The sequence below is a fragment of the Oratosquilla oratoria genome, chromosome 44, assembly GCF_046742065.1.
Source record: "Oratosquilla oratoria isolate Oo_2021 chromosome 44, ASM4674206v1, whole genome shotgun sequence".
Classification (NCBI taxonomy): domain Eukaryota; kingdom Metazoa; phylum Arthropoda; class Malacostraca; order Stomatopoda; family Squillidae; genus Oratosquilla; species Oratosquilla oratoria.
The window spans coordinates 9628046-9648143 of NC_134820.1; the positions used below are offsets into that span (position 1 = coordinate 9628046).

The 20098-nt window shown below is 37.6% G+C and overlaps 1 protein-coding gene across 9 annotated transcripts in view; it reads left to right on the plus strand.

The window, feature by feature from the left end:
- Window positions 1–15412, plus strand: part of LOC143022159 (uncharacterized) — a 242939-nt gene extending 227527 nt beyond the window's left edge. For 4 of the 9 annotated variants that reach the window (XM_076180229.1, XM_076180228.1, XM_076180230.1 and 1 more), the window contains 2 exons: window positions 11065–11275; window positions 12979–15406. In XM_076180229.1, the coding sequence (XP_076036344.1) occupies window positions 11065–11275; window positions 12979–13142 (375 nt within the window). In that variant the 3' untranslated portion in view covers window positions 13143–15406. Of the gene's footprint in view, window positions 1–11064; window positions 11276–12978 lie in introns of all 9 variants that reach the window. The other 5 variants (XM_076180232.1, XM_076180227.1, XM_076180233.1 and 2 more) reach the window with 5 other exon arrangements.
- Window positions 15413–20098: the final 4686 nt, after the last annotated feature.

The following is a 20098-nucleotide window of genomic DNA, read 5'->3' on the forward strand; positions in this document are numbered from 1 at the left end:
CATGGTGTCCCGTCTTCATATCTCATTTTATCTAAACTATTTTAAATTCATGTATTGTTTTTGCACACACTACTTTCTCATCTAACTTGTTCCAACTGTCTATTACTCTGTGAGGAAAACTGTTCTTTTTCAGATCTCTTCTATAGCTGTCTTTCTTGATTTTCTTTCCGTGTCCTCTTGTATTTCTATCATCCCATTTTATTAGATCCTCTCTATCAATAATTTCTCTGCCTCTCATGATTCTGTAAATAGCTATCAAATCTCCTCTCTCTCTTCTTTGCTCTAGTGTCTGTAGTTCAAGTTTTGCTAGTCTCTCTTCATATGATAGTTTTGAAATCCTGTTTGCTATACATTAAACTGTATTATCAACAATTCGATTAAGGAAGAGGACTGTACGGAATCTATTTGGGTAGAGATTATAGGCAAGAATAAGAAAGTTATTATTGGCGTCTTGTATAGACCTCCTAACCTCAGCATTGAGGAGACTGATTCCCTGATTCATGAAATTCACAGTGTCCCAGTACAAAAACGTTGTAATCATGGGAGATTTTAACTATAGAAACATTGACTGGGAAACTTTAATAGGCGATCATGAAGCGAAGAAATTCCTAGATGTGGTGCAGGATAATTTCCTAAAACAAATGATTACCGATCCTACGAGGGGACAAAATACCCTGGACTTAATTCTAACAAATAATGAGCACCAAATTAGCAGCGTAATAGTGGGAGATAGTCTAGGCTTTAGCGATCATCAAGAAATAAGATTTAATGTTATTTGGGAAAAAATAAAAAGTACGAATAACGTTCAAGTACCAGACTTCCGGAAAGCAAACTTTGACAATATAAAAACCTATTTGAAATTGAATACAAAAAGGCTAGGCGGACGTTTCAGACATTCTTGATTCTCGTTGCGGGGCTGGTAGTCAGGTGTGGGTCATGGAGGGTAATATGCATACCTTAGGTCAGGTCTGGGTCAAGGAGGGTAATACACATACCTTAGGTCAGGTCAATTGGGGGTGAGGGCCCAACAGTCAGGTCAGTAATTTAAATGAAATGTATAACAATCTAACTGATCTAATTATTAATGCACAAAATACATTTATCCCCCTAAAGTCAATACGGAAAAATAGTAATACTCCCAAATGGATGACGGACAGATTGAAACATGAGATCGGAATGAAAAGAGGAATTTACGTAAAAATGAAAAACGGGGAATCACACCTTAGATCAAGATATATCGAAATGGCAAAGCTGGTTAAAAGGAATACACGTTCAGCGAAACGTAATTATGAAATCAAGGTTGCCAGTCAAGCAAAATCCAACCCAAAGGGTTTCTTTCACCTCTATAGAACAAAAAATAAAGAAAGAATAGGACCAATTAAAAACGATGAAAATGTCATTGAATCGGAAGAAAAAATGAGTGAGGAGTTTAACAATTATTTTCTATCGGTGTTTACTAATGAGAGGTTAGATAAAGTACCTGACTGCGATCCGATTTTCAGAGGGGATGAAGAAAGTAGTCTAACTAATATCAGCATTAGTAAAGAAGAAGTAGTCAAGCAAATTGACAGACTTAAAGCTACAAAATCTCCGGGTCCAGACGAAATTTTTCCAAGAATGCTTAAAGAGTGTAAATTTGAAATCTGCGACCAGTTAACTGAAATATTCAATAAATCGGTAGACACTGGTTCTGTTCCAACTGCTTGGAGGCAGGCAAACGTTGTTCCTGTTTTTAAGAAGGGAGATAGATCGTCTATATGCAACTACAGGCCAATCAGTTTGACATCGGTTATAGGAAAAATGCTTGAATCAATAATAGTAAATAGACTCAGAGAACACATTCAAGGGCATAATTTAATTCGTGTTTCACAGCACGGTTTCTCCAAGGGTAAGTCATGTGTGACTAATCTTCTATCCTTTTACACTAAGGTATATAAGGCGTCAGACAACAATGAAAATTACGATGTTATTTACCTTGACTTTAGCAAAGCGTTCGACAAAGTGCCACACCAGAGACTACTAAATCAAATCAAAGCCCATGGCATAGGAGGAAAAGTGTTAGAATGGATTAGAGCTTGGATTAGTAACAGAAAACAGCGGGTCACCATAAATGGAATAAAATCTAGGTGGGGCAATGTTACTAGCAGGGTCCCCCAGGGCTCGGTTTTGGGTCCCTTGTTGTTCATTATGTATATGAACGACTTAGACGAAGGGTTAAATAGTGATGTTAGTAAGTTTGCGGACGACACTAAAATAGGACGCCTAATTAGGTCAGGAGACGACACCCAGATTCTGCAGGATGACCTTAATAAGCTGTTAACATGGTCGGTGAAATGGCAAATGAACTTCAATATCTCTAAGTGTAGCGTGTTAAACGTAGGGCTACACAACCCCAAAAATAGATACAACTTAGATAACACATTTTTAGAAAAATCTGAGTGCGAGAGGGACTTGGGAGTTCTGGTGAGTCCGGACCTTAAAAACAGGAAGCAGTGTATTAGTGCCAGAAATAAAGCTAACAGAGCATTAGGCTTCATCACTAGAACGGTAACGAATAGAAGTGCAGAGGTAATTATTAAACTCTAGCGATAGTTAGACCCATCCTTGACTATGCGGTACAGTTTTGGTCTCCGTCCTACAGAATGGACATAAATTCACTAGAATCAGTACAGAGAAGAATGACCAAAATGATACAAGGACTCGGAAATTTGCCTTACGAAGAGAGGCTTAGGCACCTAAACTTACACTCTCTGGAAATATGCAGAGTGCGGGGTGATCTAATAGAAGTGTTCAAGTGGATCAAAGGCTATAACAAGGGTGATGCAAACAAGGTCATCATAATAAAACAACAGGGCAGGACTCGCAGTAATGGGTATAAACTGGACAAATTTAGATTTAACCCCTTCCATACGGTGCCGCACACGTAGGCGTCATGGACTTAGATCTCGGTGGCAGCAGCCAATGCCAGCCGTACGACGTGTCGTAATAATACTCGCATCATAAAATATAGTCACCGCTTATATTGATCGTTCTCTCTTCACCCGTGAATTTTGATAACCATAGAAAATGCGATTACAAAAGAATTAGAAAGAATGTCATTATGGAGGGGCGACTACAATAAATATAATCAAGACGCCGATATGGCAGCCTCGCGAATACACTCGCTCCCCATGACGCCTACATGTGCGGCACCGTATGGAAGGGGTTAAGAAGGAAATAGGCAAGAATTGGTTTACTAATAGGGTGGTCGATGAACGGAATAAACTTAGTAACCATGTAGTAAGCGCTGAAACTATCAGTTGTTTTAAAAAACGATTAGACAACTTTATGGATGGGGATGACAGGTGGTGATGGATACGGAGCTGCCTAGTGTAGGCCTTATGGTCTTTTGCAGTCTCCTTTATTTCTTATGTTCTTATGTTCTATTTCATGGTGAGTGGAGAATGGTTGTATATGGATGATGTTGTGATTGCATGAGGAGGAATGGGTGGGGGGTGGGGTAGTATGTGTGAGTAAATTTTGACGCAGCCCGAAGGGAGTTCTCCCCGTCCTCTCCTTATATGCAAGGGGGGACGGTGAGGGTGGGGTCGCCGATTAAATGAAGCGGCCTTGCTGTGGATGTGCTGTGTCTTGCGACACTGCTTCTGACCCAGGGCGGTGGGCAAGGTGCAGGGATGACCCGTCATCCAGGAGGTGCTCAGATGAGAGGGAGGGTGGGAGGGGTGTAGATTGTATTTAGGGATGAAATGGGTGGGAGTGTATTTATGCCTTTCCCTTTTTGGCTACCTCCCTTGAAAGGGGGAAAAAGCCTTGGTATATGTATGTATGTTCTATTTCATCTGGTCCATGCGATTTTCTGACATCAAGATTACTCAAGTGTTTCATTATTTCATTCTTTGTTACTTCTATTTCTTTCATAGGGGGGACTTTCTCTTTCCATTCTATCTCTTCAGGTTGTATGTTCTCCCTTGTAAACACTGATTTAAAATGCTTGTTCATAATTTCCGCCATTTCTATTTCCTCTGTGTATTCAACTCCTTCTTGTCTTAATTTCTCCAAATCTTGTTTGTTTTTCAGTTTGTTGTTTACAAATCTGTAAAATAATTTTGGTTGATCTTTACATTTTTCTATGACATCTTTTTCATATTTTCTCTTTTCGTCTCTGCACACTTGTACATATTCATTTCTATAACAAGTATATATTTTCCATTTTTCAGACCTTTTGTATTTCTTCATTTGGTACAAGCTTTATCTCTTTTGTCTTTTAACTCTCTACAACTTTTGCTGTACCAGCACTTTATATATTCTTTTTCTTGTTTTTGTCTTGGGACATACTTTTCCACTCCTTTTTTGTCATTTTTTTTTCTCAAAATATTCCATTTCTCTTCCGCTGTTGTTTCTTCTTTGTATATTTCTTCCCAGTTTTCTTTTTGAAAGAATTCTCTTATTTTATCAAAGTTTGTTTTTTCATACATCATTCTTCCTTTTCTATTGTTCATTTCTTTTTATGTATTTTTCCTCATTTAGTTCCAGTTCAATCAATATGTGGTCACTTTTACTTATTGGTGTTTTATATTCAATCTTTTCCACTATTCTAGGTTCAGATGTGATTATTAGGTCTAGTCTCGATGGTTCTTCATTTCTATACCTAGTGTTCTCCTGTATCCACTGTGTCATTGTATGGTCAATAATCATCTCGAGTAGAACATTTCCCCATGAGCCATCTCCACCCTTTACTGTCATCTCTTCCCAGCAGACTTCTTTGCAATTAAAGTCGCCCATCATAACTATTCTTCCTCCATCTTCCATTATCTTATTTAATGTTATCTTTGTGTCTTCTAACATACTTTTATGTTCACTCTCTTCCCACGAGGCTGTTTTTGGAGGCACATAATTTATCACAAACTTCCTGCTCTTCTTATCTCTGTCTTCCACTTCAATCATAATCATCTCTACTGTATTCTTTCGATATATGACACACCTCACGTTTATATCCTTCTTAGTCAGGAACATAACTCCACCCCTTGTTTTGTCTCTCTGATTCTAATCCAATAATTATATGCATCATTGCCTACACTGTTGAGTGGTAGTGGACCTTTTAATTTCGTTTCTACAATTCCCATTATGTCCGGTTCTTTTTCCTTCAGATAATCATTCACCTCATTCAGTCCTGCTATTAATCCATCTATATTTGTATAAGACACTCTTAGTTTTCTGCCACTTCCATTGTATTCTGATTCCCTTTTGTTTTTCTCTAGTATGTCGTATTTCCTTATTTTCATATTCACTACTATCTAATAGAATTTCTCTTTTTCTGACTCTGTTCTGTTCTCGTTTTTTCCTTAGTGTGTATTTACCTAGTTGTACCTAGTTGTATTTTACAGGAAGGGGAGCTATGCTCGTGGGGTCCCGTCTTCATATCTCATTTTATTTAAACTATTTTTAAATTCATGTATTGTCTTTGCACACACCACTTTCTCATCTAACTTGTTCCAACTGTCTATTACTCTGTGAGGAAAGCTGTTCTTTTTCAAATCTCTTCTATAGCTGTCTTTTTTATTTTCTTTCCGTGTCCTCTTGTATTTCTGTCATCCCATTTTATCAGATTCTCTCTATCAGTAATTTCCATGCCTTTCATGATAATGTAAATAGCTATCAAATCTCCTCTCTCTCTTCTTTGCTCTAGTGTCTATAGTTCAAGTTTTTCTAGTCTCTCTTCATATGATAGTTTTGAGAGTGTTGGTGCCAATTTTGTAATTGCTCTTTGTATTCTTTCAAGTTTTTTTATATATTTTTTTGTACTTGGTGACCATATTGTTGCTGCATATTCCAATCTTGGTCTTATCAGGGTGATTAGGATTTTCTTCACCATTTCTTCATCCAGGTATGTAAATGCAACTTTGATTGTTCTTATTAAATTATAAGTTTCTCCAAAAATCTTATTTATATGTTTCTCAGGTGACATATTATTCATAACAATGACTCCCAGGTCCTTCTCATTTTCTACTTTCTTTATTCCTTCTTCTCCCAATTTATATGCTCCTGTTATTCTGTTTTTGCTTTTTCCAAATTCCATTATACTACACTTTTTTGTATTGAACTCCATCTCCCACTTCCTACTCCATTCCTGTACTTTATTTAGATCTCTCTGTAGTGATTCACAATCTTCTTCTGTTTTCACACTTTTCAGTAGTTTTGCATCATCTGCAAAGAAGCTCATATAGCTTTCAATTCCTTCATCCATATCATTAATATATATAGCAAACATTATTGGGGCCAGAACTGTTCCCTGCGGAACACCGCTTATTACTTCATCCCATTTTGAGTGCTGGTCTCTTATCACTACTCTCATTTTTCTTTCTTGCAAAAAGTCTTCCATCCAATTTAGCAGTTTGCCCTGTATTCCTCCTTCAGTTTCTAATTTCTTAACCACTTCACTCCGGACTTAAATCTCGCGGGCAGCAGCCAATGCCAGCCGCACGACGTGTCGTAATAATACTCGCATCATAAAATATAGTCACCGCTTATATCGATCGTTCTCTCTTTCACCCGCGAATTTTGAAAACCACAGAGAATGGGATTCAGGGCACATTTGGGAGAATGTAAAAACACAGGGGCTACTACAATAAATATAATCAAGACGCCGATATGGCAGCGTCACGAATCCACTTGCTCCTCATGACGCCTACGTAGGCGGCACCGTATGGAAGGGGTTAAGCAACTTTTTATGTGGTACTTTGTCAAAAGCTTTCTTTAGGTCTAGAAATGCACAGTCCGCCCATCCATCTCTTTCTTGTATTATATCTATTAGCCTTGAATAGAAACATATTAAATTGGTGACGCATGATCGTCCTTGTCTGAATCTATACTGTTCACTTTGTTTTTTTCTAAATATTTTACCCATCTACTTTTGATAATTCTTTCACAAATATTTGCTATTGTACTTGTTAGAGAGACTGGTCTATAGTTGGTAGGTTCTTCTTTATTTCCTCCTTTATATATAGGTACTATATTTGCTTTTTTCCAATCTTCTGGAACTTTTCCTTCTTTCAAGGAACTGTTTAGTATGCTATGTATTTTGTCTGCCAGTTCATTCCAGCATTCTTTCAGAATCCAGTTTGCTATTTCATCTGGTCCATGCGATTTTCTGACATCAAGATTACTCAAGTGTGTCAATATTTCATTCTTTGTTACTTCTATTTCTTCCATAGGGGGTACTTTCTCTTTCCATTCATTCTCTTCAGGTTGTATGTTCTCCCTTGTAAACACTGATTTAAAATGTTTGTTCATAATTTCCGCCATTTCCATTTCTCAGTGTATTCAACCCCCTTGCCTTAATTTCTCCAAGTCTTGTTTGTTTTTCAGTTTATTGTTTACAAATCTGTAGAATAGTTTTGGTTGATCTTTACACTTTTCTATGACATCTTTTTCATATTTTCTCTTTTCCTCTCTGTACGTTTGTACATATTCATTTCTATAAGAGGTATATATTTTCCATTTTTCAGGTTTTCTGTATTTTTTCCATTTGGTCCAGGCTTTGTCTCTTTTGTCTTTTAACTCCCTACAACTTTTGTTGTACCAGCATTTTACATATTCTTTTTCTTGTTTTTGTCTTGGGACATACTCTTCCACTCCTTTTTTGTAAATTTTTGTCAAAATATTCCATTTCTCTTCTACTGTTGTTTCCTCTTTGTATATTTCTTCCCAGTTTTCTTTTTGAAAGAATTCTCTTATTTTATCAAAGTTTGTTTTTTCATACATCATTCTTCCTTTTCTATATTGTTCATTTCTTTTGATATATTTTTCTTCATTAAGTTCCAGTTCAATCAATATGTGGTCACTTTTACTTATTGGTGTTTTATATTCAATCTTGTCCACTATTCTAGGTTCAGATGTAATTATTAGGTCTAGTCTCGATGGTTCTTCTTCATTTCTATACCTGGTGTTCTCCTGTATCCATTGTGTCATTGTATGGTCAGTAATCATCTCAAGTAGAGCGTTTCCCCATGAGCCGTCTCCACCCTTTACTGTCATTTCTTCCCAGCAGATTTCTTTGCAATTAAAGTCGCCCATCATAACTATTTTTCCTCCATCTTCCATTATCTTGTTTACTGCTATCTTTGTGTTCTCTAACATACTTTTATGTTCACTCTCTTCCCATGAGGCTGTTTTCGGGGGCACATAATTTATCGCAAACTTTCTGCTCTTCTTATCTCTGTCTTCTACTTCCATCATTATCATCTCTACTGTATTCTTTCCATATGTGACACACTTCACGTTTATATCCTTCTTAGTCAGGAACATAACTCCACCCCCTTGCTTTTTCTCTGTTTCTAATCCAATAATTATATGCATCATGTCCTACACTGTTGGGTGGTAGTGGACCTTTTAATTTTGTTTCTACAATTCCCATTATGTCTGGTTCTTTTTCCTTCAAATAATCATTCAGCTCATTCAATCCTGTTATTAATCCATCTATATTTGTGTAAGACACTCTTAGTTTTCTGCCACTTCCATTGTGTTCTCTGTTTCCCTTTTGTTTTTCTCTTGTATGTCGACTTTCTTTAGTTTCATATTCACTACTCTCCAATAGAATCTCTCTTTTTCTGACCCCGTTCTGTTCTCGTTTTTTGCCTTAGCTTTAAGTCTTTTCTGTTTTTCTTCCTCTCTTTCCTCTTTATTCATTTCCCTTTTTATCCATACCTTTTTATATTGTTCACTTATTGCTAGTTTCCCTGTTTTGGATAAGATATTCTCTGCCGTCGTTTGGGACTTGAATTTAATCTTAATTGGTCTGGTCTTGTCTGTGCTATACTTTCCAAGTCTAAATTTCTCTTCGATTTGCTTCATAATTTCCGGTTCATCTTCCTGTACTGATTCTAGTAATTGGCTTACTTTTTCGTTTTCCTCATTGATTCTTGTGGTTCTATCTGGGTTGTGTTTCTCTTCCATTCCTAATATAATTATACATTTCTTGTCTGCTAAATCTCTTACTATATTCTCCTTCTGTCTCATCACTTTAATAACTGAGTCTTCAGTATGTTCTTTCAATTGCTGTTTGATTATGTCAGTGAATGAAACTTTGTTTTCTTCTTGGGTTGTCTTCCAATTTTTAGCTTCTTTAGTTATAGTTTCTCTGTTTTCTTTACTATTCCTCTTCAATTCCTCATTTTCCACCTTTACTTCTCTTAACTGTCTTTTTAGGTCTTCTATTTCATCAGTTAAGTTTTTGTTCGCCTTCTCTAGTTTTTCCAATTTTTCAAACCTCTCGGCAATTTTAGTCATCTTGCCAAACCTAACTTCCCAGTTGTCAGACATTTGTTCAAGTTTTTCTTCCAGTTTTTTCAGTCGGGGGAGGTTGGTATCCGCCGCCCTTTCATTAAATCCTTGGAAATTATCATCCTCACCTTCCATTGAACTGCTTTTATCTATGTTTCTGATCTTTACATTTTCATTAGACATTTCGTCGTCACTCAGCTGGTCGGGGGGCCGTTTCTTGTTTACATTTCGTCTGTCTGCCTGGGCCAAGTCTTCTCCTTCCTCATTTCCTTCCATTTCCCTCAGCAATCCCTCCCCTTCTCCTCTTTCCCTACTTTCCCACTACCCCACGTGCAATTTCCCCCCCGCCCTGTAAATACAATAGGTACTTCCTTTGCTTTAGTATCTTCGAATTTTCACTTTTTTCAGAACGTCCTCTACGCCGCCCGTTCGTTGAAGTGTGTGTGTGTGTGTGTGTATATATATACATATGTGTATTTACCTAGTTGTATTTTACGGGAAGGGAGCTATGCTTGTGGTGTCCCGTCTTCACATCTCATTTTATCTAAACTATTATTAAATTCATGTATTGTTTTTGCACACACCACTTTCTCATCTAACTTGTTCCAACTGTCTATTACTCTGTGAAGAAAGCTGTTATTTTTCAGATCTCTTCTATAGCTGTCTTTCTTGATTTTCTTTCCGTGCCCTCTTGTATTTCTATCATCCCATTTTATCAGATTCTCTCTATCAATAATTTCTATGCCTTTCATGATTCTGTAAATAGCTATCAAATCTCCTCTCTCTCTTCTTTGCTCTAGTGTCTGTAGCTCAAGTTTTGCTAGTCTCTCTTCATATGATAGTTTTGAGAGTGTTGGTGCCAATTTTGTAATTGCTCTTTGTATTCTTTCAAGTTTTTTTATACATTTTTTTTGTACTTGGTGACCACATCGTTGCTGCATATTCCAATCTTGGTCTTATCAGGGTGATTAGGATTTTCTTCACCATTTCTTCATCCAGGTATGTAAATGTCACTTTGATTGTTCTTATTAAATTATAAGTTTCTCCAAAAATCTTATTTATATGTTTATCAGGTGACATATTATTCATGACAATGACTCCCAGGTCCTTCTCATTTTCTACTTTTTTTTTTATTCCTTCTTCTCCCAATTTATATGATCCTGTTATTCTGTTTTTGCTTTTTCCAAATTGTATATATATGTGTGTGTGTGTGTGTATATATATATATATATATATATATATATATATATATATATATATATATATATATATATAAATGTACAACACTGAAAGAGTTCCAGTGACTAGAGATACATTTTTATGAACCACAATGCACTTTAATTCTAAACCATCAACATCGGAAGAACCGTGGAGGCACATGCAGAAATTGAAATGTGGTACGCCCGAGGACTCAATGGTGTTGTGGTTAAGTCACTACAAGCATTGGTCACATGCTAGCCGTTGGTTCGAGTCCTTGACATACCATGTTTCAATATCTGCATGTGCCTCCACGGTTCTTCCGATTTTGATGGTTTAGAATTAAAGTGCATTGTGGTTGATAGAAATGTGTGTATATAATCTTATATATATATATATATATATAGATATATATATATATATATATTTATACATTATATATATATATATATATATATATATATACATATATATATCTATATATATATACATATATATATATATATATATATATATATATTTTTTTTTTTCTCTCTCCTCCAAAAGTGGTCCATACGTTCTACTCATAAAACTTTCCCTTATATCCAGGAACCTGGTGAAATGCATACTGGGAGTACAGATGGAGAAGAATGGTCTCATGCATCAGAGAATTTAAGCACTTCTCAGTCTTCAAACAATGTCCTTTCATTTTCTTTTGAATCTGAAAAGTCTTCAAAAAGTATGGGAATGGTTATTGATCATTGCAGGCTAATGAGAAACAATTGGCATTTGTCATCTGAGGTGACACCAGATGTAACAAGTAAGTCATAATTTTAATTAGCCTCTTATGGATGACAGGTCATCCCTGTATCATACTCACTGCCCTGGGTCAGAAGCAGTGCAGCAAGACACAGCACATCCACAGCAAGGCCACTTCACTTAATTGGTGACCCCTCCTCTCTGTCCCCTCATGCAGATAAAAAGAGAAGATGGGTAGAAATCCCTTTGGGCTGTGTCAAAATATCATTCATACATAACCACTCTCCACCCACCTCCTCCCTTCCTTGCATCATAGTATCATCTATATCCAGCAATTCTCCATTCACCCCTATATCTTGCCTACTCCCTTCATTGCTCAACAGATATTCTCCTCATCCTCATTGCCCCCTTCACTCTCATCCTTGGTTGTTCCCTCAAGTTCACTCCCTCCACCTCTCCCTTCCACACCTCTTTTACTAATCTTTCTTCACACATTCTTTCCATGTGTCCAAACCATCCTAATACTCTTTCATCAACCCTGTCTGCCATCTCCATTTCCACCCCAGTTCTCACCTCATTTCTCACTCCATCCAAATTTGTAACCCCTACCATACTTCTCAGATATTTCATCTTAAACAGATTTGAACTTAACCTTTCTGCCTCTCTTAAATTCCATATCTGCCCCAAACAGTGTCATCAGCACAATCTCCCCTTCATCCATTTCTAAATGCCTATTTCTCATGACACTTTTAAATCCTCCAAAGTATTTACTTGTTTCTCTCAGTCTACAGTTTTCTTCCACCTCCACTTCTCCCTTTCCTGTCACATGTGACCCCCAAATACCTAAAGCTATCCACTTCCTCCAGCCTCTCTCCTTTAAGATTTACTTCAAACTCACTGCCAATCTCTCTCCCTGTACATCTCATCACCTTACTTTTACCTACATATACCTTCAACTTTCTCCTATTGCATACCATCCCAAGCTCTGTCACTAACTCCCTTCATCCCTCATCTGATTATGCCACAAGCACAATGTCATCAGCAAACAACAACTGGCTCACCTCCCACTTTTCTCCATTTTCTTTAATAATCTTCAGTCCCCTGCTCATAACCACTCACTTTTACCTCCCACACCACCCTATTCATTTACACATTGAACAACCATGGCAAAATTAGATTCCTGATGCAGGCCCACCTTTACCTCAAATCACTTGTTCTGTCCATTTCCAATCCTATCACATGCTCTCCTACTCTCATAAAAGCTCTTGACTGCCCTGAACAGTTTTCCCCAATCCCATATATCTGCAAAATTTCCCACAATATCTATCTACCCTTTCATAAACCTTTTTCCAAATCCATAAAGGCCCAAAAAACATCCTTACCTTTTCCTAAAGCTTTCTCACATATCTACCTTACCACAAAAATATGATCAACACAACCCCTACCTTTCCTAAACCCACACTGTTCCTCACCAATTACTTCCTCTGTAAACATTGCATAGTTTTGATTAAACCCTTACATGGAAGTGAAGATGGAATCCCTCTTAACCAAATAAATTTATCTGGTAACCACTTAAAGTAAATGGGACTTATTGTCTTTGAGCTATGGAATTAGATGACAGAGGGGTTTCCTTCAACAGAGTAAAATTTCTTGGTGGTATGTGTAAAGATATGATCCATTGTCTATATATCAAGTGACTTGAGTATCTTTGTAATTAGATTCACTTTGTTTTGCTGTTTTGTAACTCACTGACTGTATTTTCAGGGGCATCTGAGTGTGGCTACACTTCAAGTGGGAAAAGTGAAATCATGCTAGAAGATATGTCTGGGCTGGGCCAACTCCGTCAAAGTAATGAAAGGCTTCTTGCACGAATGGAAGGCCTTGGTTCCTTTACACTGCTCAACAGGCAGCCAAATCTCCCCAACTGATATTCCTTAACATACATGTTTTCACTTGCAGTCTTCCTCACCTTTGTACCATCAAAATTTCATCTTCCAGAATATTTACTGAGGTGTTTCTTTATCCTAGACATAGACATATTCAGTGTCCATGCTTCTAGATGCTCTAAAAGAATATTGCATTTGTGACATAAAATGTGACCCTCATCATTAACATAAGTATCTTGTAAGTCGGTTGACACTGGATTCATGCCTATCTCTTGGAGTCAGGCAGATGTTGTTCCTTTGTCAAAATAGGGTAATAAATATTCTGTGCACAACTACAGACTAATCAGGTTGATGGTTATAGGTAAAATGCAGGAATCATTTATAACAAATAGTATCAGGGAATATTTAGTGAAACATAATCTGATTTGTGACTCACAGCATGGGTTCACCAAGGGTAGGTTGTGTGTAAATAATCTTTTATACTTTTACACTGTCTACAAGGCAGCACATAAATGATAAGCACAATGTTATATACCTCAATTTAAGCAAAGCATTTGACAAGGTGCCCCACCAGAGACTACTAAATAAAATCAATGCCCTTGGCATAGTAAGAAACGTGATTGAATGGATTAGTGACAGAAAATAGTAGGTCACCATTAATCATGTAAAATATAAATGAGGTAGTGTTATTAGTGGAGTTCCCTAGGGCTCAGTTTTGGGTCCCTTATTGTTCATTATGTATATAAATGACTTGGACAATGGGATTGATAGTGATTGTAAGTTTTTAGGTCAGGAGAATATGCTGGGATACTGCAGGAGGATCTTAATAAATTGTTTACATAATCAAAGAAATGGCAAATGGACTTCAATACTTCAAAGTGTAGTGTGTGTGAAACATAGGATTACACAACCCAGCTAACAGGCTTAGGAGTGTTAGTGAGTCCAGACCTCAAATCAAGGAAACAATGCAGTAGTGCCAGGAATAGGGTTAACAGAACATTAGAATTTATTATTAGGGTGGTTACAAACAAAAGTGCAGAGACAATCATTAGATTTTATCTGGTGATAGACTCATCCATGACTATGCAGTACAGTTTTGATCTCCATCCATCAGAATGGATATCAATTCACTAGAATCAGTACAGAGGAGAGTGACCAAAATGATACTAAGGATTAGACATTTACCATACCAAGACAAGTTTAGGCACCATAACTTACACTCACTGGAAAGACAAAGAGTGCTGGATGATCTAATAGAGGCATTCAAATGGAACAAAGACTTTAACAAGGGTGATTTAGGTAAGGTCATATTAAAACAGCAGGACAGAACTCATAGTAATGGATTTGAATTGAACATATATAGGTTTAAGAATGAAATACACAAGAACTGGTTTAACAACAGAATGGTTAACATATGGAATAGACAGTAACCATATAGTGTGCACTGAAACAATTGGTTGTTTTAAGAAAAGATTGGATAATGTTATGGGTAGGGATGACAGGTGGTAAGGGACAATGGAACTATTTAGAGACTACAGTTTTTTGCAGTCTCCTCCCTTTACATGTTTTTACATATACCAAAGGCTTTTTCCCCCTTACGAGGGAGATCACCAAAAAACAAAGGCATGAAATCCACTTCCACCCACTCCATCCCCACATACTCCACTCCCATCCACCCTCCTCCCTCTTATCTTGTATGTTCTTACACTCTGAAATAAGAATAATGTCATCCACAAATATTATACAAGTAAAATATTTGCCATTAATATTTAACCCTTTGTCTTCCTAACTCAACCTTTTGAAAATCTCTTTCAAGCAAGCTGTAAATAGTTTGGGTGAAATGGCATTGCTTTGCTATACTCCTTTTTCAATCTCTATCTTTTCTTGTATCTTGATTTAGCTGATTTACAGTGGTACCCTTTGCATAAATGTTTTCTAGAACCTTTATGGTATGTTTGATTGCATCCTGCATGGGTAGTGAGTTTAGTATTGCTATTTGTTCTGAGTCAAATACCTTCTAATCAGCAAAAAGCTAAACAGAGAGGCATATTGTATCCAATCATTTTCTGATCAGTTGATTCATTGTCTGCAAATGGCCTAAAGTCAAATATCTGCTTCTAAACACTCCCTGTTCTCTTGGTTTCCACCTAAAAATTAATTATCTTAATCTATTATTAAGGATCTTGAAGAATACTTTATGTACATTTGATAAGCTAACATATATCCTCAATTAATAGTCAACTTTATGTAAAAGTGGATCCCCTATTTCTGGCAAAAAAAAAAAAAAAACTCAAGTACTGGTTATTTATGGATGAATTACAGAAATATGTTGTATATTTGTTAAGATTGTTGATATGAAGAAACAGGTTACCAGTACAGGTAGTCGTCGACTTACGACTGATCGACTTTACGACCACGAGATAGTGCAATAATATTTAACAGTTAATGGAGTAATAGAATTGCAATGTTATGTCTTGCAGCGCAGAACAATTACTCCGCACGCCGCGAGACGCTAGTACGATAGTTTTGGCAGGCTGCCGACAGCATCAGCATCCCAGCCAGCTGAATATTCTTTCAATTTTTTTGTTTGAAGTAAAATCTTTCCTAATTTTGCATTGCATTTTGTATTTTTGTATTTCTATATGTTTTGCAATTAATAAAATGTAACAATATTTTTTTTGCCTAGGCTAGTTTGTCGATAATAGTATGTTCGGTACACTACGTAAACGGAAAGAATGTGTTTTGAAATAAAAACAATTCAACATACGTAACTATAATCAGCCAATATGAGTACACATAAAACATTTGAAAACACGTAAAAACATAAATATAAGTGTTATGTAAGTGTAATATAAGTGTAAAATAAGTATGATATTAGTAAATAATATAAGTGTAAGATAAGAATTTTCATGGCTGTATAAATACTCACATGTGGGTGCGTATTGAATAATGAGTGATAAAACATACGTAACTATAATCAGCCAATATAAGTGAAAACACGTAAAACATGTGAAAACACGTAAAAATTTAAATATAAGTGTTATGTAAGTGTAATATAAGTGTGAAATAAGTATGATATTAGTAAATAATATAAGTGTAAGATAAAACACCACACTGCACCCGTGCCAGAGAGGCGGAGAGTTGCCGCTACCACAATCTTCTCCAAATATCGGTTATTATTCTGAGACAACCATGGTAAGTAGAGCAATAAAAACTTGTAGGATGATGCATTGTCATGTCTACTAACAGCAGAATTTTTTTCCAGATTAATTTGTAAGAGTTGATTTTTTATGATTTATGCAGTCCAAGGGGGTTGTGAATTTTGAGGCCATCGACCCAGGCGGGTTAATGACAGAACTATTGAAAATGACAAATTAGTATAAACTAAACTTAAGAGCCATATATAATACATAGGAAGTCAAAAATACTAATTAATATTGTTCGTCTGAAGATCAAAGTAAGGCAAACTTATCATTCCTTAATCTAAATACACAATACATACTAGAAATGTGAGCTAAGTTAAGTGTACTAATCTATATTGTTCATCTGAAGATCAAAGTAGGGCAAACTAATTTATCAATTTATTCTTCTTTAATCTTTGAAAGTAATAAAAAGATGTTTTGGAAAGAAATTAAGAGGAAGAGGAGGCAAGTCAAGTAGAGAAGAAAAGGTAAAGGTGCAGATGGAGAGATGATAATGGAAGAGAAGGCAGTAAGGGGAAGATGGGCAGAATATTTTAGGGAGTTACTAAATGTGAAGGAGGATAGGGAGGGAAAGATAGTTGCAGTGGGAAATGCTATGAAAATGACCGTGATGAGTGAGGAAAATGGAGAAATAAGGAAGGATGAAGTGAAGGCAGTTGTTAAGATGATGAAGGGGTTAAGGCACCTGGTCTGGATGGATGCCATGAAGAATGTCTAAAAAAGAGGAGGTACAGTGATGGTGGACTGGCTGGTGAGGTTATTTAATGTTTGCTGGAGAGAGGGTAGAGTGCCGGAGGACTGGAGGAGTGCCTGTATAGTTCCACTTTACAAGGGAAGAGGGGACAAGTGTGAATGTAGTAGTTTCAGAGGGATTAGTTTGTTAAGTGTAGTTGGGAAGGCTTATGGGAGGATCTTGATTGAGAGGATTAGGAGAGAAACAGAGGGAGTAATTGGTGAGGAACAGTGGATTTAGGATGGGTAGAGGTTGTGTAGATCAGATTTTTGTGGTAAGACAAATATGTGAGAAAGCTAGAGGAAAGGGGAAGGATGTTTTTTGGGCTTTTATGGATCTGGAAAAGGCTAATGATAGGGTAGACAGAGAGGCACTGTGGGAGGTAATGCAGATATATGGGATAGGAGGAAAGCCTCTAGGAGCTGTCAAGAGTTTTTATGAGAGTAGTAGAGCTTGTGTCAGGATTAGAAATGGAGAGAGTGAGTGGTTCGAGGTAAAGGTGGGACTTCGTCAAGGATGCGTTATGTCACCCTGGCTGTTCAACTTATACATGGATGGGGTGGTGCGAGAGGTAAATGCAAGGGTAGTGGGTCAGGGATTGGAGATGGTTACAGAAAATGGAGAAAAGTGGGAGGTGTGCCAGCTGTTGTTTGCTGACGACACTGCGCGTGTGGCAGGATCGGAGGAGGGACTGAGGAAGTTGGTGACAGAGTTTGGGAGAGTATGTGATAAAAGAAAGCGAAAGATAAATGTGGGTAAAAGTAAGGTGATGAGATGTACAAGGGGTGAAAGTGGCAGTAGACTGGAAGTGAGCATTAAGGGAGAGCAACTGGAGGAGGTGGATAGTTTTAGATACTTGGGTGCAAATGTGGCAGGAAAAGGTGGAGTGGAGGTGGAGGTAGAATGTAGATTGAGAGAAGCGAGTAAATGCCTTGTTGGATTGAAGAGTGTAATGAGGAGTAGACATTTGGGAATGGATGCTAAGAGGAGACTGTATGAAGGAGTGATTGTGCCAACAGCACTGTATGGGGCAGAAACATGGAACATAAAAGAGGAAGATAGGAGTTTGAATGTGTTTGAGATGAGGTGTCTGAGAAGTATGATAGGGGTTACTAGGCTAGATAGAGTGAGAAATGAGGAGATGAGGAGGAGAACAGGAATGGTAAGGGAGCTGGGAGATAGGGTGGATGAAAGAGTATTGGGATGGTTTGGACACATGGAAAGAATGAGTGAAGAAAGACTAGTAAAAGAGGTATGGAAGGCAGATGTGGAGGGAGTGAACATGAGGGGGCAATCTAGGATGAGATGGATGGATGGGGTGAAAGGGGGTTTGGGAAAGAGGGGAATATCTGTTGAGGAAGGACGAGAGAGGACAGAAGATGGGTGAATGGAGAATGGTTGTATATGGATGATGTTGTGATGCATTAGGTGGAATGGGGGGTGAGGTAGTATGTGTGAGAAAAATTTGACACAGCCCAAAGGGATTTCTCCCTATCTTCTCCTTTTCTGCATGAGGGGACGGAGAGGGGGGGGTCGCCAATTTAATGAAGCGGCCTTGCTGTGGATGTGCTGTGTCTTGCAACATTGCCTTTGACCCAGAGCAGTGGACAAGATGCAGGGATGACCCGTTATCCAGGAGGTGCCAAGATAAGAGGGAGGGTGGAGGGGAGTGGAGTGTACTAGGGATGGAATGGGTGGGAATAGTTTTTATGTCTTTTCCTTTTTGGCTACCTCCCTTGTAAGGGGGAAAAAGCCTTTGGTATATGTATGTATGTGAGTGTTCTGCCATGCAGTGGGTGGGTTGCATTTGTAAAGGTTGCAGCAAGTATGCCTCTTATGACAAGGTGATCTTTTTTATCTGCTCAATTGATTGGTTGAGCACGACGGTTGTATTCAGAGGCCTGCATATCCTGCTCCTGGTACTCTCCAATCACTAAGTTAGTCACTCGTATATTCCCCTGGGGTTATAAACCGCACTCTGGTTTTCTGTCTTTATAAGTTAAACACAAGTCTTTGTAAATTGTTAAACACAAGTTTTTGTAATCACTATGTACACTTGTAACAGCAAGAGCGTCTATCACCGACAACCCTCTCCTCGAGACAACCACGGACTTTTTGTTCCCCGGAAGTGATGAGGTCAGGACTTTGGTGAGGTGCTATACTCACTTATCAAATTCAATTGTTGTACGTGACACCATAAGCATGTAGCAACAGTATTATTCTGGGGTTACAAACTGTTATCTAATATAATTCTTGCACAAGTTATAATATATATATATATATCCAGGGGGTGGCTGTTAATATGTGTGTTTCCGTGTGTTATGTGTGTGTCGTTGATGGCATCCCTGTGTGCGTTCGCATGTCCGTTGCGCGCCAGTGGTGGTCGCTCGGACGTCAAAGTGCTGAGCTGTTAAAATGTCTACACAGCAATTGAACGGACGTGGACTGGCGCCAAGGAGTCCGGTGAGTGAGTGTGGTATTGTTCACCATGGATATGGTGACGTATACATATCGCCCTCCCCCTGGGGTTAGGTGCCTCCCGGCACCTAATGTTACATGGTTAACAAAATATTGATACATATATATGTTTATATAGTTATATAGTCAGAGACACAAAATCTTGGGTGGATATATGTGGAGAAGGGGGAGGTGATGTTGAGGTGATTGTGAGGACCCAAGAGGGCACTTTGAACTAGAAGGATGGGTATGCGATGTTGTGTCTCTGAATAGGGAATAAGGTTGTGTCTCACCAACATTACATATATTTTCAACTATCACATGAAAGTTTATACTACACTTCACATATCACCGTCGGGATTCATATTTTCAAATGTCATACTGTTTTCATATGATATGTCATATATCACCGGAGTTATTCACATTTTCAAATATTGTGCTAGAGTTCATGTGGTATTTCACAATATATGTTTTCTGTAAAATTCTTATCACGAGTTTGTATGGTTATATATGTTATTATGGTATTCAAGATATTGGATGAGACACAAGATCCAACTTAATCTAGGTTTACAATAATTTGGGAAAGGGAGGGTTAAAACTGTTTG